Raw genomic sequence first — 26,355 nt, 5'->3', positions numbered from 1 at the left:
ATTTATTTATTTTATGTTTGCTTACTGTGTCCTAGCTTCTTGTTTTGTTTTGCTATGCCCAAATAGGCTGCTCCTGTGAGCTAGTTGGATTATTGGCACCTTTGAAGCTCTAGTGTCCTGTCACCAGGTGGTTAGATCTGTTACTAGGTATATGAGCTCAGGAGTCCACCCACTCCTCCTGTAGGTATTCAGCTCAGGTGCCCAGGTAGATAGCCACCAATCATGTGGTGCAGCCTCTCCCCTACAGTCCTAGACAGGCCTGGGTGATTGATGTAGGCACAGGCATCTGGCTGCAGCAGGGGGACACACTCTGAGCAAGGCAGGGGACTGCTGGCCACCCCCAAGTGTCAAGGAGGAAGGAGTGTCCCTGTTCCCTGGAGCACGTAGGTGGGTGGGTTTTGCAGCCAGACTATGAGCACCCAGTGCTGTTGGCTGTAAGGACTGGGGGTCACCTCTTATTCTTGGGCCCTTATTGCAGGTGGTTAGGTGGCGTGGGTGGAGCCACCAGTCCTCAGGCCCCTGATGTGGGTGGGTGAAGACCCTGCTTAATGGGCAGAGCAGTGGCAAATGTCAGGAACCTACCACTTCACAGCTGAAACAGTTGAAGTTAGACTTCAGGTATATACCCTGCTTTACTGCAGTAATGGTGGCCTATGCTGTTGAAATGGGCCCACACAAGTCTATGCAGGGGGAAAGGCACTCAAAGTCCGTGGATCCCTTATGCCTGTGCTTAGGCAAAGGAACTGTGCCTACCCTGAGTTCCTGGCTTAGGGGAGCTGGAAGTTTATTTTTTCCCTGTTTGTTAATTTGTTCACTCTCCAAGGCTGGGAGAATGGCTCAGGGCGTGTGACGGATCCTACTTCTGGCCCAGGGGACTCAGCAATTGCCGAAGTTAGTCCGGGACCCAGTGCAGAGCAGGGAGCAGGGAGGAGATGGGAGAGAGGTTTTTCCCTAAGGGGGGTGTTTTTGATCCATGTGGTAGGCCGGGCGCAAGTATTTGTCTTTCACCGGATTGAGGGCTGCTTATCACTGGTTCTGGGTGGCCAAGTAGATTCTCTGCCACTGGGTTTCTCCTGGTGCAGAATACACCTCCTGAGCACCACTACTTGCCTGCCCCACTGCTCACCCATGAGCTGATCAGGCCTGAAGGGCTCAGGCTCTCACCATGTCAGGTCTGGCAACTCCTCGCTGCTTCCGAACCGTCTCTCCCTCCCCCAGCCACTCAGTCCAGTTCCTCAACTTTGCCTTTGATGTTCAGGGCTCCTAGATTGTCATATATAATCGATTCACTTGTTTTTTCAGGTCTTTGTTGCAAGAGGGTCCACTGGAGGTGTCTGACTACTCCGCCATCATGGCCCCGCCTAAGGCTCTATGTTTAAGAATATTTTATGATGCCCTTATATGCAAATAACAAGTTAGTTGGATATAGAATTCTAGGTGCAAAGTTTTTTGTTTTTGTTTTTTTTTCTTTACATTGTTAAAGATACTACCCAATGTTTCTTCTATCTTGTGTTGTTATTAATCTGATGCCTGTCTTGTTCTTATTCTTTTCATGTGATCTGCCTTCTTTCTCAGGAGGGTTTTAGATTTTCTTTTGATCTTTATTACCAATATGGATTGAATTGTGTCCCCAAAAATGTGTGTCAACTTGACTAGGCCATGATTCCCAGTATTGTGTGATTGTCCACCATTTTGTATCTGATGTGATTTTCCTGTGTGTTGTAAATCCTGCCTCTATCATGTTAATGAGGCAGGATTAGAGGCAGTTATGTTAATGGGGCAAGACTTAATCTACAAGATTGGGTTGTGTCTTGAGTCAATCTCTTTTGAGATATAAAAGAGAGAAGTGAGCAGAGAGACAGGGCATCCTCATACCACCAAGAAACAAGAGCGAGGAGAATAGCATGTCCTTTGGACCTGGGGTTTCTGTGCTGAGAGCCTCCTCGATCGAGGAAGATTGATGACAAGGACCTTCTCCCAGAGCCAACAGAGAGAGAAAGCCTTTCCCTGGAGCTGGCACCCTGAATTTGGACTTCTAGCCTTCTAGACTGTGAGAGAATAAATTTATCTTTGTTAAAGCCATCTACCTGTGGTATTTCTGTTATAGCAGCACTAGATAACTGACAGTTATTCTTGAGTTTTTCAGGATTATAGCTATGTGTCAGTTTTTTCTGTGTCTCTTCTCTTTGACACCTCTATGAGCCCTTTTAATAAAATGCGGTCTTCAATCATTCTTTAATTTTTGGAAATTTATCTCCATTATTTTGTCAATTATTTTCTCCTCTCTATTTGTATTTTTCTCTCATTCTGGGACCCCTGTATCCGGATGCTAGCATTTCTACCTCTATCCTATCTCTAAACTTTATTTTCATATTGTGTATTTCTTTATTCTTCTTCATTCTGGGAGAATTCCTCAGTCTGACTTCTAGTTTCATAATTTGTTCCTCAGCTTTATCTATTCTAGTGTTTATCCCACTTACTATGGTTTTTTATTCAGCTTTTATATTTTAGTAACGTATTTCTGCTTTTTTTTTTTTTGTATTTTACTAGTTTGTTTCATGTTGGTATTATCTTCCTATCTCTCTTGTATTAGGTTTATTGGGCTTATCTTAAATCCTTGGCTCATCTTTTCTTATACTTTTGCTTCTGAAGGAATTTTTAATCCAGTTTTGCTGTTTTCTTTTGAAATAGTAGTGCTTCTCAGAGGCTTGGAAATTTTGGGCTGTGAATTCATATTCCCCTGGGTATACTAGCTTTGTTGGATATACCCAATAGTAAGTATCGAGGAGAGTCAAAGGCCAGACTTCATTCTGTATCAGTCCAGGTGAGTTCAAGTGGTGGGGGTGGAGGGCAGAGGAACCAGCCCTAACCTGGATACTTGTAAGCTCTAGAAAACCACATTTTAAAATTTCTTGCCCTATAAAGCAATGTCTTTGGACAGGGCTTCACCCTCAGCCCATCAGTGAGAAGCAGCAGTGGGAAGAGGTATTTCTTAGATTATAATCTACTGGCCAAGCGGAAAAATGGGAAAGCCACTGCAGGAGTTTAGTCAGCCCTCACCTGTTTTTTCTCATCTCCTCATCTGTACAAGGCTTCTGTGCAGCTCTGCCCTGATCTTACTCCTGAGAATACCTGTACTGGCTGCCTAGCTCATTGAACCTACCGGGTAGGCACTAATTTTCCCAAGGCAATGGAGGAAAAGAAGTAAGAGCAAATGCTAACAAAACCTGTTGCCGTCGATTCCAACTCATAGTGACCCTATAGGACAGAGTAGAACTGCCCCATAGGGTTTCCAAGGAACAACTGGTGGATTTGAACTGCTGACCTTTTGTTTAGTAGCCAAATGCTTAACCACTGCATCACCAGGGCCCCAAACGCTAACAGCTCCTTTCATATTGTCCTTTATTATAGTTCAGACTAAAACCATGATACCACCTACCTGTGTTCTCCCATCTCTACACACCCGTGCTCAATTCAAAACATTTCTGTGGCTCTACAGCCATCTCTCACTATTTTCTCTGTATTTTAATGTTTTGCCTCATTCTGGTCCTCTGTGCAGGGAGCCAGCAGACTAGGCTGGTTCATCACCTTGGTAGGAATCCTGTAAGGCTTTCTTTACCCAACACTTTTTTATGGGGACCTTTACACTAGTTGAATGACAGGTGGTTGTTATGAGTTATCCAAATGTTTGGAATGAAACAACAATACAGAAAATAAGAAAAAGAGAAAATGGTTAGTTTTGCATGAGATGCTTTTGAGGGCAAAGAGGCATAGATTCCTTTTTAAAGAAAACCAGACATTTTCTGTTTTGAAGGAGAGCTAATCCTAGTTCATCTCAAATGGTACCTAATGAGATTGGTATAACTGGTAATATCAGTGCTGAAAAGAAATGTGTATGCATTGTTTTTCCTCTTTGTCAAGCTTCAGTCTTTATAACCCAACAATTGCTTGAGGCAGTACTTTCCCCAGAGTGACTCTTCCTAGCAGTTGTTCTTTTGAGGTCTTCTGTTGTAACTTAACACTTCAAAGGGCTTTTTCATTCCGCTCCATGTAACGTATGTATTCCTTTTTAAAATAAAAAGTTTTTAATTCCTTAGATTAAAAAATATATTTTTCCCCACTGGTCTTAATTGATTAATGGGTGAGATGTCATTATATGAAGTTTATCAGTTTGAATATTGGTTGACTTGAAGAGAAAGTGTCACTAAAAACCAGGTTTACATCCAGGTAATGTATCTTCTTAGTTTTTTGGTCACATTATTTTGGAAATCAGTCATAGAAACATAAAGATACAGGTGGATTTTTGTTTTGTTTTAATACTTTATGATATATGTCATAGTGATCACAAAAGAGAGATATCCAGAATGGCATAAAATAGTTGCCACATTGCAATATTTTCAGATTATTTTTGGTAGAAATCTAGGCTGGAATATATATATATATATATATATACTTTCATGTCTATCCCTGCAGAGATATTTTATATAAGTTTACATGTTTCTGTGTGTACTATGTATATTTGTAAATGCATATGTGTATGTATGTATATGTGTACATATGTATATAAACAAATGTTATAAATACGTATAATATTTATAATTATTATAACAAATATTATAAATACATATAATACATCTTTTTAAACTCTTTTTTACACAAATGTTAGTATGTAATGCACACTGTTCTGCCCTTGTTTTTTTCACTTACTGTATCTTGGAGATACATCAGTTTTGCCAGAAACATTTATTTATTTTTTACACTTGTATATCGTTGTATAAATGTACCATAATGTATTTAGCCAGTCCCCTTTTGATGGATATTTAGGTTGTTTCCAACTTTTTAGTATTACAAGCCATGCTGCCATGAGTAATATTGTATGCATATAATTTGGTACCTATATGAACATCTGCAGTTGATAAATTCCTAGACATGGACTTGCTGGACCACCATATGCGTACATTTATGTGCATCTAAATTTTCCTCCATAAATGATGTACCAATTTCAGCAGTGTGTGAGACTACCTGTTTTCCCACATAATCTGTTATGAATGATCGATTTTAGAACAGTTTCATGTGGTATTTCTTAGGGATTTTCACTTGAGAGATACCAGAGTTTAGGAATTACTAATTACCGTTAGACTGCTACAGCTTTCCACTGAGTCATTTGTTGTTGTTGCAATCGAGCTGTTACATGTTTGCCGTCGGTTTTATTATGAGGAAACTCAGAGGCTGTACATCTCTCACAGCCACAGCCATTTTGGGTGGTTACAGATTTTCCTCATAATTTCCTAGTTTTACTAATTTCAAGTTTAACTTACTGCTTGTGTCTTACTGCTCATCTATATTTTTGTGGAAACATAATGCAAAAATCATACGGTGAAAAAGTAAAGAATGATTTAAAAATCACAAAGATCAGAATTTTTTATACTTTTAAATTAAAACGGCACTCTGTGGCTGAAAATGGAACCAATGAACAAAACTTAACATCACCTATAGCTTTTGCAGGACTTTTAGTGATCACACACACACACACACACACACACACACACACACTTTCACAAGAAAATAAGCTATTTTTGGGAAAAGCAGGCCTTCAAGATCGAAGTAAAGCTCTCTCTTCACTTTGAGACAATTGCCATTAAGTGGTCCTCAGTTCTTTTTTTAACAAAAACATACCAACTATTTCAATCATTTACTGCACAGGGAAATTTTCTATTGCCCAGGCGTTCATTAAAAACAGCTTGTGTGGAAGAATAGATGTTGGGGGTTTTGCTTGCACATGTTCATGACAGAGCCTTTTAAGAACTCAAACATTTTTTTTAAATTGCCCAGGCTTTTTTTTTATTAAAATGGGTGCCTCTAGGTTATATGTGCCATGTTTATCCAGTGGTTAACATGACCTCAGGAATAACGTAGCATCCCTGGGAGATACAAGCACCCCAGTCTGGACTTTCTCAAACTGCCCCAGCATCACCATAGAGAATACTATTTCTGATTGATATTCAGATCTAAGACTTAGAAGCGTTTAGTGGAGAGACAGACAGAGGTGAAGAATTACATTAGTTGGTATTATTTCAGGCACTGTTGGATAAGAAGAAGAAAGTTCTTGAACCGAAGAAACCACTGCGCTTCCTTCTACGAAACCCAATACCTCCACCTCGGCTTCCAACTCCAACCTTGGAAATGAGTTCCAATGTAGGTTTGAAACTTTTACATTTGAAATGTAACTTCAGTATTGCTGTCAGTTTAGTCTTAGGATAGCTTGGGTTGAAAACAAACTTAACAGTGTTAGTTTCCCAAGCTCTGAGTTCAATTTTGTCTTTATTCTTATGTATCAAGCATCAAACAACTAGAAAAATAAGCAAAAAAAAAAAAATGGAACAGAATCTTAACTAATCCTTTTCAAAAATAAAAACACAAAGAATGAAAAATCTTCCCAAGATAAATAGGCTTTAGAATGTAATCTTCACAAATGTGGAATAAAGAAGATTGAATGATGATCAGTTACCATAACTGTCTTCCCACGTGGGGAGGTGGCTGATGACAGTTGATGCTGGAGAGGGATGAACTGCCTGGAGAGGTGTCATCCAGAGAGACAGGCTTCTGGAGTAGGGATTGTTTAAAAGGATCACCGTGACCAAGGCTACGCATCACCTTTGCAGATCCCCAAACTCAATGTGGGCAAGGTAGCCAGAGTTGGTTAAGATTCAGAGGATTGACTCAAAACAAAACAAACAAACAAACAAACAAAAAAACCCACAAGAAACAATGCCACCATGCAAATTTATTGCTTTATGGAAACAAATATAACTGATTGGTAGACCAGTTGTTCCTGTTGATGGGTCAGCATAATATCTCCCAATGTAGGGCAACCCTTGTAAGAAGCCAAATCGTATTCTGAAGGTTGGTGTGCCTATTGTCAGAGGAAGGAGAGTTAATGGGAGACCTGACTAATGCTTGTTACATGAGTGTGATGGGTTGCCCCTGCGGAGGGACTGGGATGCTCCCACTGACTGGCCAAGATGTGCTCCCTGGTGGACAGCATCCTCTTTGCCAGGCTTGGTGCAAAGTACTACCTTTGGTTAACACCTTGTCCTTCACATGTGTTAATGCCATTGGTTAGACTGTTGCTTTCTTTTACAGAGGAGCCTTAATTATATTTTCAGACCCTATGCTTTTTGCTTTTGACATGGTCATTTAAAGTGATCTTACCAGTTCAGCTACATTCTTGTGAAAAGCACCTCACTTTAGACTCTGACATAGGCTCGTTGTAGTCTCTGTCTGCTTGTGATCAAACATTTAAAAAAAACTATTGCAAGAGGGATAGTTATAAGAAACATCTGTTGCTTCAAGAAAGACTTTGCTGAAGAGCATAGGAAAACTAAAATGGCTTGATTTGTAGAGGTAGCAGGATGACGGGAATTTTTTGCTTTTGATTTGAACTGTTAATATTATTTGGTAAAAAATAATCATGAGTTTTAATGATACAGTAAGTAACATTTAGAATACTATCTGTTGAATGAGGGCAGGGACCATGTTTTCTTTCTCTTTAAATCCTTCTGGCATTTAGCACAGTCTCTTATGCTGGGTAGAAGTCTTCAAAAAATAGTCGATGCTAACTGCTGCTGATAAAAACATTCTCAAGCTGCTTGGTTCTCCCTTTGTTCTTCTAGGAAGAAGAAGAGATAGAAATGGCTGTGATCTTCCTTCAAAAGTTACTCCGGGGCAGAGTCGTTCAGAACATGGTATGTAGGGTCCACCCTCTGACCCTGTGTCTCCTTTCAGAATAGGTTTGTAGAATGACTACGTGTTGACTCCTCAGGGTAAATTCACTCTTGCACTCTGCTGCACTTTTGAGCTCCGCTCTTGAATTAGCCACTCATTCCCCTCTTCTGTTGCCATAGTTTGCCTAGGTGGGAGGTACAGTGTCAAGGAGGGAGAGAGGAAGGGCTTGCCTGCTGTTTGCCACAGTCGAAACTAAGGCATTGTGAAACTAATTTTTCCTTGGAATTGCTAAATTCAGGTATTTTCTTACCTGAATTTTGACTATTAAATCACCATAAACTGAGTGGATTCCCCAGTTTTCCATAAGTCATAATACAATTATTTGAATCTTGTTAGCAATGCCTGCCTTATAAATGAAATAGCTAAATAATAACTATAATTTGAACCCCTGTATATGCCCAGATGATATAACCTTTGCTGTGCATCCATCAGCTCATTTTGTTTTCCTATCAGCGACCCCATTTTACAGGCAAGTAATCTGAGTTTGAGAGAAATTAAGTGTCACAGATTCAACCTCTCGTCTTCCTGACTATCAAGACTTACCTAGAGCAAGCACATTTCAATTAAAAAGAAATTATAATAAAAAATTTAATTAATTATTGTTTTGCTCCCCAGTCAGCTTTAACTTTTAAGAGACTCAGTTATGATGAGTAAAAGTCCAAGGAAGCTGGGTGAGCAGCTTGTGTTCACTACGATCCTTTACTCTTTTTCCAGGATTTCCCCAGAGAAACCCCACAGTTAAGTTCAGACAGCAGACTGTGTATTACAAACCAGGGGGCAGATTTACTGAAAAGACCACCATGAAAAATACCATCCCAGATTTCTTAGGGAAGGAGCACAGGAAATGAGGGAAAGGTTCTAGTTTTTTAACGTGATCCTCTGGTTGACACTTTTCTTTGAGAGGCATTTTAAGAAACGGGGTAAACAACTAACTGATAATTAAGCCCTTTCTCTGCCTGAGGGCTGACCTCTAGTTCTGTGGACACTTACCTATCCTGCAGATCCCAAAAGGCAGTGGGGCTGACTGCTGCCCAGTGTCTCACAAGTCCCTACATGGGAATCTTGGTGCTGGGCGCAAAGGGGTGTTAATTTGCAAGTCTCTCCTTGATTTGATTTGATACAGATGTTTGAAGGGAAAGAAAAGCGATTGGAATTGATCCTCGAGTTGCGCACCAGCCATGCTCTACAAGAAGATGAAAGGCTGCTGAAGAAGGCCGAGAAGCAGGTGACCCTGGCCTTACAGCGGCAGAGGAACCTGCACGAGCACAAGGTTCTTCCCTTTTCTTTCTGGTTTCATTTCCTCACTTGGTGTTTTGTTTTTTGAAATTGTATTTATTTTGTTGTTGTTGTTATTGAGAATATACACAGCAGAACACACACCAATTCAACAGTTTCTATACGTACAGTTCAGGGACATTGATTACATTCTCAGAGTTATGAGACCATTCTCACCCTTCTTCTCTGGGTTATTTCTCCCCCATTAACACAAACTCACTGCCCCCTAAGGTTCCTGTCTAATCTTTTGAGTTGCTGTTGTAAATTTGATACCATATAGATAGTTCTTAAAAGACCATAAAGCTCAAGGCAGATATTTTTTACTACTTAAACTAAACTCCTTCCTTGGGTTTTATTATTGCACAAGCAACGTTATAATAACAATAAATGAAGTGATAAAAAGAAACATCCCCCATAACCCCATCACTCTGTCACAGTCAACATTCTTAAACAATACAGCTGCAGTCCCTAATTTGATTGGGATGTTCTCTCACTAAATTGAATACATTATTTTCTTTATTTGCAAAAATTAAAAATTTTAAAAGAACACTTTTTTTTTCAACTAAGATATTTCCTTTCCAATATTTTTTAAATATTTGGTGACTTGACTACATTTTGGCTAGTGGGGACTAGCAGTTGACAAAATGAATGACTGAGTAATAAAGTTAATAAGAGAAAAAAGTGAGAAATGGAATTTATTTTAAAATATCAGCACTTATTATTTCTGGGTTTTGGAGCTGCACATGCCTCATGTTAACTTACCTACTAAGTATGTTAATATCTCATGATGTCACTTTAAGGATTAAGGTGTACCTGACCCAAGGTATGGTATTTTCAACTGCCTCATATGCATACGACAGCTGGACAGTGAATAAGGAAGACCAAAGAAGAATGACATCTTTTAAATTATGGTATTGGTAAGGAATATTGAATATAACGTGGACCGTCAGAAGAACAAACAAATCCGTCTTGGAAGTACAGCCAGAATGCAAGGATGGCAAGACTTCGTCTCACGTACTTGGGACATGTTATCAGGAGGAATCAGTCCCTGGAGGAGGACATCATGCTTGGTAAGGTAGAGCATCAGCAAAAAAGAGGAAGACCCTCGGCAAGATGGACTGACACAGTGGCTGCAACAGTGGACTCAAGCATAACAACGATTGTGAGGATGTTGCAGGAGTGGGCAGTGTTTTGTTCTATGGCACACAGGGTCTCAACTGACTCAACTGCACCTGACAACAGCAACAACAACATCTCGTGATACCCTGAGACTCTTCATCGTGACCTCCTGGCTCTCTGGCACCTGCTACAGCTGGGAATTGCACCTTTAACCTGACAACTCTTTATGTTTTTCCTGTTCCCTTCTAGCATTTGTCTATACATATACAATTTTAAATGTTTTTGACTCTAGTATAGATACACGTTTATTCCCTCTCCCACTTATCTATAAATCAATCTGAAAAAAATCAATTTCCGGGGGTTTAATGTTGTAAGAAAGTAAAACTGCGAAGTTAATATGACCCGTCTTTAGTAACATGCATAACTCTTGTGTTGTATGGGAATAAGGCACAAGTGGTACGCAGCCTGAAAATGACCATATCTCTATCCCTTTTATATGGCAGCGGCACCTTGAGTGATCACTGAGGTTTGGGAGCTGGGCGGGGCAGGGGGGTGGCGGGAAGGAGGCAGAACGCCACAGAAAACTGTGAGACTCAACAGTAGGACAAGAGAAAGAGGAAAATGTGGACACTGGAGTCTTTGAATCTGAAAGTCCTAGAGTCCTAGAAATGATGAAGAAGGAGCTTAGTCAGCTAGGGAGTGAAATGCTTGTAAGCACTAGGTCTTGGGACACTGGTTGGAAAAATGCACTCCTGAGCCCTTCGAGGTTCCTGCACTGCAGCTAAGCCAACCAAGGCTTTTCAGCTCAATCCATCCTGTTTATATGGCAATATCCATGACTGATACCATGTCAGCTAAGAGCTAAGGGAGGAGTTAATGGGAAAGTCTGTCACTGAGCCGAGGACTCACCCTGCCTACCGTCACCTGGGTACACCAATGATCTGCAGGGATCTGAGGGAAGGGGCACCTCATATACCTACAGCAATGCTGGTCCTCTCCTTTTCTCTTTCTTTTATACTTTCTGTGGAAAATATATCAGAAAATGTATAATCCCCAGTTATGTGCTTGATGCATTACATGATATTACTAGAGCAGAATCACCCTCCTGAATATTTTTACTTAATTTTCAAATTAGATTATATTACCTGAATATACCCAGATTTCTTGACATAAACATAAACCTTGGGATTTAAAAGGTTGCATGTGCCCTCCAAATAAGGGAGCCCATGCTCCCAGGAGACAAGAAGAGAGTCGGTTTGTGATAGATCTCTGGGCTGAGCGACCACTGTTGAATGGCAGGAGTAGTGAGACTCTCAGCTCACCCTTTCTTTCCATCTCTCCCTGTTACATAAATTAGAAAGTATGTGTGGGCTGGCGGGTGGTGATGAGGATGACAGTGCTTAGCCTAACAGCTGCTTGAATGGCACTCTCTCGCAGGAGCCACACTGCCTTTGAGACCTGTACTTCTTCCTTTCAGATACAAACCAGAAGGAGAACTGAGCACAGAGTCAAAGCCACCACTGTTGAAGTGGCATATGACTGGAAGAAGAGCTCTTTTCTGTTATGCCTGAGGATAGGAGAGGGGACGGGATGACTTTGCAAAGGATACAATCATCTTAAACAGTTATCTTCTCCATATGTCAGAGCCAGGCCACAGAAATTCATAAATAGGAATGTGTGGCTTACTCCTGACCAAGAACTCCCCAGGTCCTCTTATTTTACCTCAATGATCACATAGATAGATAGGCATTTTCCTGCTCTGTTTCAAAAGGGGTTGTTAATGGCTTTCAAGTTATTTAAAAGGATAAAAAGTGCTAAGGTTTTCTACTTTCGTGTTATTCAAGATCTTAAAATTGCCCAAACTTGTGTGAAAGAACCAGGCATTAAAAAATTAAAAGGTATCATGAGTGAATTTCTAGGAGATTCTGTTTGATAAGACCTTGATATTTCTCTTTATGTCTGGGGAGACACAAGCACTTTACCTTCTGTCTAAAATTGAAAACCAACAACAGCACACCCAGTCTGTATCGTTACCAGTGAATGTTTTGCTAAACTGTCTTCATAATTGAAGGACTATAATTCATCAGTGGTTATCTAAGCAATCTACTTTCTCTTGTTTAAGTTTGTAACATAAGTTTTCCTATTAAGAATCCTTGGGATGGGGCCAGTCTAGAGGTAATATTCCCAGTAAAAACTAAATGCATTCTGAAAGTGAATTGGCTGTCAGGAGTTCTGAGTAATCTAGTATTCCTCCTTATAATCACCATTCATAGTGGAATGTGAATCCTTAAAATTATATTATTATTATTTTAGGTGTTATTGGTTGAAAATCATTTGGCTGGACTGGAAGGAAGGGCGTTGGCAGACATGTTTGACTTCCTGTCCAAAGAGCTGATAAGACTGCAGGAAGAGAGGAGAATCCATGCCTTTGCCATGCTGGCAGAACGACAGCGGCGAATGCGAGAAGCCGAAGAGAGTGGTCGGCGCCAGGTGGAACAAAGGCGCCTGCGCGAGGAGGATCAGATATTCAAGGAGGCAAGTGGGGCAGCTAGATGTGTAGAAGCTGTGTAGCCATCACCCTGTACACAGTAGGCATTCAGCTACTATATTTTGGTTAGTTGGTTGATACTGTATGAAATTGGTTATTGAGATTCTTCCTGAGGGAAGGCATAGGGATTCAAGATAATGGACTAGGTGATTTACAGGTACATACACAAAAAGTGGAAACCCTGGTGGTGCAGTTGTTAAGAGCTATGGCTGCTGACCAAAAGGTCGGCAGTTCGTATCCAGTGGCTGCTCCTTGGAAGCCCTGTGAAGCAGTCCTATTCTGTCCTTCAGGGTTGCTATGAGTCAGAATCACAAAAAGCCAAACACAAAAAGTATCACATACTCAGAATCCTGCTGCAGTGTCAGTCAATAAGCGGATACCGAGTTGCTACTGAGTCCCAAGCATTTTCTCAGGTATAAATATTTAGACAGGAAGTAGAAAAGGCAAGGGTCCTAGCTCCTAGGAGATCATAATTTGTTGAGGAGACAGATGCATACAAAATTAAGTGTGCTGCACGGGATGCTTGGAGCCCTGGTGGCACAAGGAGCCCCAGTGGCGCAGTGGTTAAGAGCTCGGCTGCTAACCAAAAGGTTGGCGGTTTGAATCCACCAGCTGCTCCTTGGAAACCCTATGGGGCAGTTCTACTCTGTCCTATAGGGTCGCTATGAGTTGGAATTGACTCAACAGCAACAGGTTTGGTTTTTGTTATACTGGATGCTTGTGGTGCTTACTGTGTATCTACCTGTAAAACAGGCAAAACTAAACTGTCTTATTTATGGTTTCACACTTAGGTAGCAAAACTATAAGGAAAAGCAAGGAAGTGGATCACCATGGAAGTCATGAGAGCAGAAAGGGGCTCTGGTTGGGAAGAACCCACCGGCTCCTTCTGGGATCTTAGCAACAGCTGTGTGGGTGCTGGCCTTACAGTTATTCATGACACTGTACAGTTTGGGGCTCTGCAGTTTTCTGTATGTGTATTCTATTTCACAACTTAAAGAAAACATTAAAAAGAAGCAGTCTAAGGCTGATACGATACTTCAGTGAATTCATCAGAGACCCAGGATCCTTCTAGCTTTCTGCTCTTCCATCCCTCAGGCGTGGCCCTTGTGACTCAGTTTACGATAGCTGCTGGGCTCCAGTCATCATGTCCCCATTCTTGGTTGAAAGAGTAACTAGCTCTTACCCTTTAAGAATCCTTTCTGCACATATCACTTTTGCATATATTCTCTTGGCTAGAACTGAGTCATATGGCCATACCTAGCTCCTATGGGTGCCAGGAAATGTAAGCTTTATTCTGGGCAGCTGCCTGCCAGCTTACATCCAAGGGTTCTATTACATAAGAACAGAGAAGGGCTATTGGGAGATACCTTGTAGTCTCTGCCCCAGTTAGGTAGTTTGACCAAGTCACACTACTGGTAAGAACAGAGCCAGGATCCAAATCAGGGTTATTGGCTCTGAAACCCATGATCTTCTTCCCTTGCCCACCCCTGAGCAAGGACCATAATTCTAAAACGGGCTAGATGGGGAGGGGGATATCCAGAATGGGTGGGTAGGTAGATTAGAATCAGGCTGACTGGATGTGAAAGAAAAGGAATGATCAGTGAAGGGACTGTCAACGAATGAAATAGATGTGCTAGGAAAAGTCAACCAATGTGTATTTTTCCTGTCTTGTTTACAGTAGCATTCCTGTTCTTAGTAAGTTGGGATATTTTGCTTTGTGTAGGTGATTAAAGTTCACCATAGCACTGTAGCCTCCTATCTGGAAGACATAATACTGAGTACTGAAGAGAATACTGCAGAAGAACAAGCTAGAGCAGAAATTGAGAAGATGGCTGAGGAAATCAATGACATCGCTTATGAAATGGAAAGCCGGTATGTACCAAGAGAACAGATGGCACAATGAACAACCCCATTTGTTATTCATTTGTATTTTTCTTGGAGCTTAAGATTTCATCACCTAGGAGAAACAAATATATAACCTATGCTTCACTGTCCATTCTTTTATTAGCATAACTCTTTTGAAGCCAATGTGCCTTTGTATAGTAGGAGCACTGGGAATTGAATTCTTGTTTGTCCTCTGCAGTTTGGATCACTTTCATATTACTTGCTTTTAGATTAGTCCAAAGCATGAAAGCTATGTGAATAAGTGTGTGCAACATTATTTGGAAATAGCACAGCAGAACCACCCCAAGGTCTTTAACATTGCCTTTCTGGCAGGCAGTGTATATGAAAGACAGGATCAGAAATTTCCATGGACATAACCAAGGTCACCAGCAATGTGATATTTTCAGATCACTTAATCAAGGGAAGGAGCCCTGGTGTCACAGTGGTTAAGAACTCAGCTGCTAAACGATTGGCAGTTGGAATCCACCGGCAGCTCCTTGGAAACCCTATGGGGAAGTTCTACTCTGCCCTGTAGGGTTGCTATGAGTTGGACTCAACTCAACTGCAGTGGGTTTTTTTGGTTTAATCAAGAAAAAGGGGATGGAGGCATGTGAGCAGTGGAGTTCCTTACACAAGCAAGGGGGATCAAGTATAAATTGGTGGCCCAGGTAAGACAAGAAAGGAAATAAATTGTTTTGTTTTTCAGTCGAACGCAGCTTCAGTCAGAGGAGATTGTTGCTGAATTGGTTTATAGATTCCTGATCCCAGAGGTGCAAAAGGACTTTGTCAAAGAAAAAGGTTAGCCAATGTAAATGCTCTATTTCAGAATTAAAAAGAAAAAAAATCTAAATAATTTTTAATATCCCAGAGATTTAAAACCAAGCAGAGGTATGTGGACATTTCTGAAGGGGAATCACTGAGTTTTCTTATTTCAGTACTTTTCAAGGTCTCTTTATGCTGATTCCAAAATATAATCACCTTCAGTATAGATGGAAAGGTAGAACCCAGTTCTAATAAGCTTGACAAACATCAAAATCTAAACCTTCTTTAAAAGGAAGCTTACTGACACAGCTCCCGGAAGAGAAGTATTCTGTGATTTATTTCTTTTTACGTGAAGCTTATGTTGAGAATACATAAGCTGCTCAAACAGTAGCCGCCCTTTGGAGGCAGGATAAGTTTACCTTGGGTATTTCCAAGCAGGCATGCCTGCAGGCCTGAATCACACTGCTGTCTGCCTGTGCCACAAATACCCTCAGTTTCTGTGGGGACTGTGCCTTGGTGTGATATATCCTAATTTGTGATTTGTAAAAAGTGACATGTTTTTAAGGATTAAAACTTTTAGTCAATAGAGAAGAAAATAAATGTCTTTTAAAAAATTCTGGAGCTCTCAGACCTTTTTTTTTTTTTTCTTTTTTATTGTGTTTTCGGAGAAGGTTTACACAACAGTTTAGGTTCCCATTCACCAGTTTCTCCACAGATTGTTCAGTGGCATTGGTGACATTCTTCACAGGACGTGAACTCTGGAGCTCTCAGACTCTGTGGCAGAGCTGACCCCAGAGGGATCAGGAGTGTTTAAGTGAAATGACAGCTCAGAAGGGTTTCAGAGTTATGCAGGGGAATTTAGACAGGGGTAAGCAGAAAAGCGTGCAATATTTCAGATCATTTAATCAGAGGTAAAGGGATGGTGGGGTTCTAACTCACTTGGAGAGGACAAAGAAATACCTTCTTTTCCCACTGCATGGTTGTCCTGTAACTTTAAATCAGTATCCTCTAGCGACGAGCGTTCAGTCTGTTTCCATATCACTGGCAGTGCTGCAATCAGTGTCTTTTACACAAATCCTGGCCGTGCTTCTGAGAGTAAATTCCTAGCAATACAATTGCAAGACAAAGGATATGTGCAGTTTACATTTTGATCAATACTACCAAATCGTCCCACCAAAAATTGTTCTAATTCATAACGCCCATCAGCAACGGGTGATAGTGCATATACCAACAAAACTGAATGTTCAGATCAAATAATAAATACTTCTGTGCCGCCTTATATTATAGAAGGGAGCTTACATTTTCTAGATTCTTAAGAAAATATGCAACTCCATTCTCCTTCTCCTAGGTCTGAAGTAAGGTTAGCCCGCTTCAGATCAGTTCCACCTGGAGAATTGAAGAAGCGGGAAACCAGTGGGTTTAATATTTACTAATTTGTTATTTTAAGTAGTTATCAGTAACTACCAGGCTGATCACGTCCCGCAACCTCTCCTGGGTCTGAGAGGAAGGAGTTGGAAGAGCAACTTGAGCTGAGGGCATCCAGTGTGACTTGTCTGTGGGCAAGCTGGGCAAGTCCTTTGCCTCTTCCCTTTATATTTCTGCCAAATCAAGAAAGCCATATGGACAGGGAGCTGTATTAGGACCTTTTCTTTCTGTTTTCGAATAAGAGAACCACGTGCATTATATATACTCTTTATCCAAAATCAAGATAACATTATATACATACCATTTTGAGATAGCTCTTTTTTTAAAAAAAAAAAAAAGCCAGTAGATTAGAAAAACCTTGAAGGTGACCTGTATATAAATGTAAACTAGCAGTAACTGCCAAATTTTAAATGCCTATTAAGTTCTGGGCAGTGCATTAAGCATTTTAAAATGTACATTATCTCTAATTCTTACAACAGCATAGTGTGTTCTTATTTTACAGTTAAGGAGATTAGTGCTTAGAGACATTATATGACTTGCCTCAAAGCCATGCCAATAGTAAGAGGGATTTGAACCCTGGTCTGTGTGGCTCCAAAGCCCTTACCCTTTCAACCATGTTACTGTGAAGTACAGTAAACTAATGTGTGAATTACGCTACATAAACTAGCTGATTCCTGAGTAGCACAGAATCCACGGTAGCTATATGACTAGCTATATCACTAGCTATATGACTTTAGACAAATTACCTAATCTTTCTATGCCTCGGTTTCCTCATCTGAAAATGGAGATACTAATAATACTCTATTTTAGCGTTATGGAGAGGATTAAATGAATAATTATATATCAACTGCTTAAAACAGTCCCTGACACAAAGTAAGGGCTTGACAAATGCTAACTGCTAATATTGCCATCATTATTATTATTATTATTGTAACTCTTTTCCAAGGGCTTAGATGCTTAGTATTGTCTTTAGATTGGAGGCTTGATAATAAATATTCTCGGACTATGGAGCTTGGACCATCTTCTAAAGCCATGAGCTCAAAAACTCATCATTAATCAAGTGCCCGCCATATTAGGGATTAAGGCTCAAAATGAACTATGAGACACGGTCTCTACCTTTAAGTCATTTACAATCTAGACAACAAAATGTAACTCACACGAAGCACTTCAGTGCTGAATGGGTTGGCACAAACTCTAGTGAGCTAAATGTGGGCTGATAAAATTAGAGGAGACTTCCTGGAGGAGTTGGGGCTTGAGCTGGGCTTTGCAAAAAGAGTAGGCTTTGGAGTGTAGGCCTTCCAGGAATGGGAACAGAGGCAGCGTGGCAGGGAGGAATAGGACCCAACAGAACCAGAGGATGGGAACAGCGGTAGCAGTAAGAAGTCACTTTGGGGTTTGGTTTACCTAAGAAGATGTCTTTCTAAAGCTGAGAGCACATCATTTTTATTTAACTCGATCAGCCCCAGTTCAGAGACTATGTGGTTTGCAGAATCATTGTTTCTATCACTACTCTCTCAAAAGCCTTTGGGAGTGATTTCATTCAGAATTTCAGAATAAAAACATTTCTGTCACTTTGGCACAGTGAGGAATGCACAGCGGAAGCATATTCTTGCAGCCCATGAGATCATCCACAGACACACTGACGCCATGGTCAGAGAGAAGTTTGCCACAGAACAGGAAGATGAGGTCTCAGACACTGAGGAAGTAACTCAAAATGAGGAAAACAGCTAAGGTGGGTTTGATTTCTCATCTTCAAGGTTTTTTTTGTATTAGAAAGAAGAGAAAAAGCAACATCATTCAGCTTTGGGCTATACTCTATCATAATGTGAAAAGATTATCTATTGCTCAAGAAAATGAAGCATTCCCGTTTAAACTGGCATATTTAGGTTCTGGAACCTGCTATTGAAAGTGTTAGAGAATATATTTGAGAGTATAGCAATTGAACTCTTGTGATCCAGAAAACAGGACTCTAGATTATTTTTATGGTTTCTTTTAGCACGTGACTGTACTCCATCACCAATAAAGCTATAGAGTGTGTCTGTGTTATAAAAAGCTTGTTCTTACGGTGTTCTGAAGCAGTGTGCTAGTTGTAAGCAGAGCATGAGGCAGACACAGAGCCTGCCCAATTCCAGCCCATATACTTTCTGTAATGCCCACCAAGTGTTGGTCTTAGGCTCGACTAAACATTCATATTCACAAGTCTAACTTAGGCCACATTTGACATCAGTCTACTCAGGAAGATATAAGACAGGAACTACAGCTTTCCAGTATGGACACATTAAGCATTTCTTTTTCTGCAGGAGCTCTTGCCACAGTCCACAGAGAACAAAACATACATATTTTCTTTAGCCCCCACGTTGCAAAGGTCAGGTGCAAGGAAAACAGGTTTACATTGGTTAGGTGCAGAAACTACCCTAGCTTAGAAGTCTCATACCCCAGGAGCCAGTATTTCTAATAATTCCATAGACACAGCTTCCAGTGTCCGCACAATGGACTTGCCAAGTTACAAAAGTCAGCACACTCAAGGAAGCTCAAAGCTATGGCTTCCTACTAGGTATTAATGGTTCATTTATAATTCCTCCCAGTCCAGATGCAATTTACCAACTAGGGGCCATTTTTATCTTTAAGTAATGTTGCTTAGTAACATAATTGATACATACCACCTTATTAGGTTACTAGGAAAACAGAACTAGAGAGTCAATTGAAAATAAAATTCTTGTGTAGAAGGGGAAAAGGAGTTAACCCTTTACCTATACCTTCTCTCTCATCCCTCCCACAGTGGAGGCACATCTTCTACCGTGTTGGCCTGAGGGTGTGCTCTCATGATTAGAGGAAGGCACTAAGGTTTGTGGAGAAATTCTAGCCTAGCATTCTGAAGGTTTGGGTGTTGGCCAGCTCTGCCACTAACTCAGTGTGTAATGTTATACAAATAATTTCCCTTCACTTGAGGTTTGCCTGTGTACATGTGCCCAAGAGACCCTCGGCAGAGGAGTCTGTCTGCATTTGGAAACCTTAAGTCCGAATCAAAGGGGATCGTGGAACGAAGGTTAAGATGAGGAGGAAGAAAGAAAGCAGGGAGTAAACTGATATAGGAATCTTAAATATCAAGTGGAGGCTGTAAATTACAGCAGAAAAGGTTTTGTCTTTAATTAACAATGAAATAACCTCTGAAATCACTGAAGCTATAAGACATGGTTAGTGCATATAATTACATGGAAATGTTATATACTACCTACATAATATAAATTCAAGGACCAAAGCGTTTTGCCTACCTTACTACTATGATAAAAATCAGCCTTAGTGTTGGGGTAGACATTTTTCTTACATACGCATCTAATAAGATTAATAACTTACACAGTTTGAATTGAATACATCTGCATTTACTTCTTAGTGTAACACCTGGTCCGTGACATCCATAGTGACCTGTGAAATCAAGCCAGAGGAGTGCTAAGATCATCTTCTCTTTTACAGTTAAAAATCAAAGTCATTGCCGTTGAGTCAGTTCTGACTCCTAGAGACCCTATAGGACAGAGTAGAACTGCCCCATATGGTTTTCAAGGAACAGTTGGTGGATTTGAACTGCCAACCTTTTGGTTAGCAGCTGTAGCTCTTAACCACTGCACCACCAGTGCTCCCTCTTTTACACTTAGTGATAGTAAAATACTTTTTTTTATTAAAACCTATGAGAAGCACATATACCAAAAAACTGAACCAAACCCGTTGCCGTCGAGTCAATTCTGACTCACAGTGACCCTATAGAACAGAGTACAACTGCCCCATAGGATTCTTAGGGAGCAGCTGGTAGATTCGAACTGCCAGCCTTTTGATTAACACCCGTAGTTTTAACCACTGCAGCACCAGGGCCCCGAAGTGTATATAGTAGTTATAAAATCTAGTTGCCAGGCTAACACTCAGCAAGGAAGATCAACCAATAAGTTAGTGTTTTTGTTAACACTTTATCAAATGGTTAGAATATGATTCTTGATCACCCCCAAAGTATACATTCCTCTCTTTTCTTTCTCTCAGAGGCAAGTAGGAAAGGATAGATGTGAGATTTTTTAGTAATGCTTAGGGAAAGTGGCAATAGGCATGGCCTGTTGATTCAAAAAAATTTTTTTAAATCCTCTTGAAGGCAACAGAGAGCTAATGAAATAGTGAAGAATCTCCGGGCCAAAATATGAGTGGAGTTTGATATTTGGAGCCACTTTTCCTCTGGCTGAATATGCTGGTTCTAGAAATGTGGCTGGAAGGCTGAACTATGCTTTTAACAGCTTTGCAAGGCTAAGGGGACAAAAATGGAGTCAGGGTTAAGGCCTTGGTAAACCCACTCCACTTGGCTTGAGACTCCAAAAGACTATACTCCATTAGAAAGGGTTAACTAGAAGTAAACCATCTCTGTCATAGACTACACTTTAAGCATCTAATAATATGAATAATCCAGAAAAATATCAATCTCTGAAATTTAACTAAGGAATGCTTGATCCCTATTGCCCCCAGGAACCTGTCAGAAAAATAACTTAAATTCTCTTTGGAGAAAGTTTATATTATCTTAGACCTCAATTTATTTTCACAAACAATTTTTTCTATTATTTCACAAACAATTTCTAGAACACAATCAAAGATATCCAGGCTCAAAAGGAGAAGGATACCTGATAACTTGAACAAGCAGCAGCAGAAACAACAGCTGATATAAATAAACCAAAAGGCAGTCTAAAATATTGAATTTATTAGACATAGACTTTAACTATGCTTACAGTGTTCAAGGAGATGAAAGTCAATAGTGAAATTTGCAGGCAAACTAGAAACAATTAAAATGTATAGCGGATTTGAAGAAAATAGAAATTCTAGAATTTAAAAATACAATAGCTAAAACAAGAAATTCAATGAGTGGATTTAAGAGCAGAATAGATACAGCTGAAGAGAAAACTAATAAATTGGAAGATGGATTAGAATAAAATATCCAGAAAAAAGCACAAAATGATAAAAGGATGGAAACTATAAACAAGAGGGAAGAGTCTATATGATTTCTTAATAATGCTTAGGAAAGGATTAGTAGGCATGGATCAAAGATTCAAGAAATTTGACTGCTAGAGGAATAAAAAATATGTTAGAAGATCTTATGAAATATGAATTTTCCAAAACAAATGAAAGACTCAATGTTCAAGAAGTCTTCTTAGCCCCCAGCAAATAAATAAGAAGAAATCCATACTTAGACCCATCTTGGTACAACTTCTCAAAGCCAAAGGAAAGAAACAGTTAAAAGTATTTAGAGAAAAGAGATGAATTGCCTTCCGAAGAGCAACATTTAAGCTGACAGTTAATTTTTTATTACAAACAATGAAAGCCAGAAAACAATTAAATGATACATTCAATGTACTGAAATAGTATAATAATGTAGGATTCTATACCATGTAAACATATCCTTCAAGAACAATGGTAAGACATTTTCAGATAAATAAAAACTGAGAAAATTTGTCACTAGGAGATGTGCACTACAACAATACCAAAGGGTGTTCATCAGGCAGAAGGAAAATCATCCCAGCTAGAAGACTGGAGATAAATGAAGGATAAAAATGTGAATAAATAATTCACTGCATAAAATAAAAATAATGAACAGCAACAATAACCTCAACAACAGTACACTTATACAACAAAAGTATAAATGGATTTAAATTGTTCTGATGCATTTGTATTTTCTAGGAGGAGGATAAAAGTATCAGTTAACATTATTTTTGATAACTCAGTAATACATTCTGTAATCTCTAGTGCAACTCCTTATATAAAAAGGTGTATAATTTTCAAACTAATAGAAAAAAATGGAAGAAATAAAAGACAATACAAAAGAAAGATAAAAGAAGAAAAAAAGGAAATAGAACCAATTGTAGAACCAGTTCTACAGGCAGAATGAGATGGTAGATGTAAACCTAAATTTATCATTAATTATATTAAATGAAAGGAGCCATGGTGCTCAGCTGCTAACCAAAAGGTTGGTGGCTCGAACCCACCAGCCACTCTATGGCAGAAAAGACCTGGCAATCTGTTTCCGTAAAGATAACAGCCCAGGAAACCCTATGGGGAGGTTCCACCTTGTCATACAGGACTGCTATGAGTTGGAATTAACTCGACGGCACACAACTACAGCATATTAAATGTAAATAGATTAAGTGCTCTAATTAAAGTCAAAATTTGTCACACTGAATTTAAAAAATCTGTAAGAGACACATCTAAAATCTAAATAGAATAGTTGCAGTTAAAGGGTAGAAAAAATACCATGAAAACACCATCTACAGGAAGCTGATGTAACTATATTAACATCAGACAAAGATGACTTTAAAACAAAAGCACTCTAGAGAAATAGAGGGGCACTTCCTACAGATAAAAGTTTAATTCATCAGAAAGATACAATGTCACAATGTGAATATATCTAACAGTATGACCTCAACTTATATGAAGCAAACTTTAACAGAACTGCAAGGAGAAATAGACAAATCCATAATAATGCTGGAAATTTTTAACAATCTCTCTCAGTAGTAAAAAAGCAGTAAAAAGTGGAAGATTTGAGATACATAATTAAGAAACTTGACCTAATGGACATATATAGAGTATCGTACCCAACAACTACAGAATATGTGTTTTTTTCAAGCACACAGAGAACCTTTACAAAAACTGACTGTAGACTGCGTCGTAAATCAAGTCTCAACCATTTCAAAGAGTTGAAATCATACAAAGTGAGTTTTCTGATAAAAAGACAATAAAGCTAAAAAGCAATGAAAAGGTAACTTCATTATATTTGGAAATTAAGAAATGTGGTTGTAAATAACTGTTGGTCAAAGAAGGTATCAGAATAGAAACTAGAAAATATTTTGAGCTGAAAATGACAAAAATGCTACATGTAACACTTGTGGAATGCTGCTAAAGTGGTGCCTAGATGGAAATTTATAGTCTTAAAGACATTTATTAGAAAAGCTAAAAATAGCAAAGTGAAGCATTCTTCTCAGGAAATTATAAAAAGAACAGGAAATTAGATCCAAAAATGTAAAAAGAAATGATGAAATCAAATAACAGAAATTAGTGAAATAGAAGATAGGTAATTTCTAATTCTAAATAGGATTTAGGAGGTAACTTTAAGCCATCCTCTTGCTGCAATAATTAGAGAAAATAATGGATAAATTGTAAATGTTATGTTTTTAAAGTTATTGGAGAGCTGTGGAAGCAAAGAGGACTTGAACTAAAATTGTAAGAGGACAAAGTGAGCTGAGATTACTGGCCATTTTCTTCCTGTGGGTCATTGGCTGTGTCTGGGTACAAGCTAGGAATCAGGATTGTCAAAGGCAGAGGGACTTTACTAGGGGAAACAAAAACCAGTAAAGTCTCTGTGGACTATCATAATGGATTGGAATCTAGAGAAACCCCAAACGTAAAGCCAATTTTCCCCACAGAATGTAAGCTTTAGATTCTTGGTAGATGCCCTTTTTCTGGTTGAGAAATGTTTGGATCTTATGTGTTATTGAACCACTGGTGTCAATGGTAGACTATACTTATTCCTGTGGTCTTAATTAACCATTGTCAGTTCCACGAATTTTCTGTCAGAAATAGAAGCTGAATATACTGACTTGCCTTACAACACTGAAGTTTGATGGCTTAGCAGTAGTAAAGTTTTAGAGCAATTTTTTGAGCTCCGAACCTAGACTAACATTTTTCTAAATATGAAAACTACCATCAACCACTATTAATGCACATTTAATGGCTCTGGAAATTAGCTTTTGCTGCAGACTTGGTAATGTTTCTTAATGAATCCAACCTAAAGTTAGAAGGCAAAACAGAGCTTATATGCAGAAAGTAATTTCAAAAACAACTAACATTGTTTGAATCACAAATAATATTAAACTGCTTCATAAACTTCCTGTGCTGTCAAAAGTTAAAGCAAGAACTCTATTCTCACACGAATTTGCAGTAGATAAGTTTTCTGAACTTAAATTATACATCCAGTAGTATTTTCACTCCTTGAAGCAAGTGCGAATGAAATTTCCATATTCCAAAATCCATTTAACCTGTCCACCTAACCTTGAATTGGGAATGATTAACCAGCGTTGTAATGACATGCTAAAAGGCAGATATCAAGAGAAGAATCTAATGGAATTCTATAAATGCCTTCCAAGCAATAAATGTGCACGATTAAAAGCACACGCTACCGAGTCGATAGCAGTATTGGCAACGCCTATCTGCGTGAAAAGCCATTTTCAAAGATGAGATAGGGAAAATCTCATTACAGATCACAATTAACAAATGAACATTTGTAGTGAATTTTTGATGATTTGAACCCCAGTTAAGCAAAATGTTATTCTCCCTAAAAAGAATTCCATCCTTCTCATTGGCAGATCTGAATTACACGTAGTCCTCAACTTATGACATATTTGAGTTACAACGAACCGCACTTTACGACTTTTTTTTTGTACCTCTTATCATGAGTAATATGTACTACATACAGTGTTGCAGTGTGTAGTTTGCTGTGTTATCATTCTCAGATGTTCACTCGCAGATGTTCGATGTTATGATTTACTGTTCAAAACGCTGCTGTATAGCAGGCTACGAAAACTAAAAAAAAAAGATATTCGACTTACATCAGAATTGACTTACAACGGAGTCATCATATGGAACTCTGTTGTAAGCCAGACACTACATGTACAAAATACTGTAGTCCATTATTATTAATATGTTTTGAATTTCATCAGTAAAAGTTTGTGAAAATTTAATTTTTAAGAAAAATTATGTAAGTACTTAACATAATATCCTTGATTTTGCCTCTTGGCCCGCAAAGCCTAAAATATTTACTATCTGGTCCTTTACAGGAAAAGCCTGTCAGTCCCTGCTCTACAGCAATTAAAGTGAATGAAGTAGAACTAAATACAACATGGATGGATCTCACAAATTTAACAAGGGTGAAAAGAAGCCAAATCCAAAAATACTACAGTATGATTCTATTTGTATACAGTTCAAAACCAAGTAGCACTAAATTATGGTATTTAGGGATGCATACTTAAAAAACAAAGCAAAACTCAGTACTGTCGAGTTGATTCCGACTCGTAGCGACCCAATAGGACAGAGTAGAACTGCCCCATAGAGTGTCCAAAGAGCACCTGGTGGATTCCAACTGCCTACTTTTTGGTTAGCAGCCTGAGCTCTTAACCACTGAAAAACAAAAAAGTGATTACCATAAAAATCAGAATAACAGTTACTTTTAGGTGAGAGGGAAAAAGCTATGACTGGGAGTCCCTGGGTTGTGCAAATGGTTAAGCACTCGACTACTAGCCTGAAGGTTGGTGGTTCAAGCCCACCTAAAGGCACCTTGGAAGACCGGCCTGGCGATCTGCTTCCAAAAGGTCACAGCCTTGGAAACCCTGTGGAGCAGTTCTACTCTGCACACATGGAGTCACCATGACTCAGAAGTGACTCAATGGCAACTAACAACAAGTGAAGGCTTATGGGACACTGGCAATGCTCTGTTTCTTTACCTGGGTGGTATTTACATAGATGAATAGTTTATATTAATTCATTAA

The 26,355-nt window shown here is 39.3% G+C and overlaps 1 protein-coding gene across 1 annotated transcript in view; it reads left to right on the top strand.

The window, feature by feature from the left end:
* The window catches only part of CFAP91 (cilia and flagella associated protein 91), an 87,471-nt gene extending 61,397 nt beyond the window's left edge, over positions 1 to 26,074 (top strand). Inside the window, exons 11-18 of the mRNA XM_004373729.2 lie at positions 6,079 to 6,195; positions 7,674 to 7,745; positions 8,909 to 9,055; positions 12,493 to 12,714; positions 14,451 to 14,599; positions 15,318 to 15,409; positions 18,381 to 18,530; positions 25,648 to 26,074. Coding sequence (XP_004373786.1) covers positions 6,079 to 6,195; positions 7,674 to 7,745; positions 8,909 to 9,055; positions 12,493 to 12,714; positions 14,451 to 14,599; positions 15,318 to 15,409; positions 18,381 to 18,529 — 948 coding nt within the window. The 3' untranslated portion in view covers position 18,530; positions 25,648 to 26,074. The remainder of the gene's footprint in view (positions 1 to 6,078; positions 6,196 to 7,673; positions 7,746 to 8,908; positions 9,056 to 12,492; positions 12,715 to 14,450; positions 14,600 to 15,317; positions 15,410 to 18,380; positions 18,531 to 25,647) is intronic.
* Positions 26,075 to 26,355: the final 281 nt, after the last annotated feature.

The sequence above is a fragment of the Trichechus manatus genome, unplaced genomic scaffold (assembly GCF_000243295.1).
Source record: "Trichechus manatus latirostris isolate Lorelei unplaced genomic scaffold, TriManLat1.0 scaffold00026, whole genome shotgun sequence".
NCBI classification, from domain to species: domain Eukaryota; kingdom Metazoa; phylum Chordata; class Mammalia; order Sirenia; family Trichechidae; genus Trichechus; species Trichechus manatus.
This window is presented reverse-complemented; position numbering and strand designations above follow the sequence as displayed.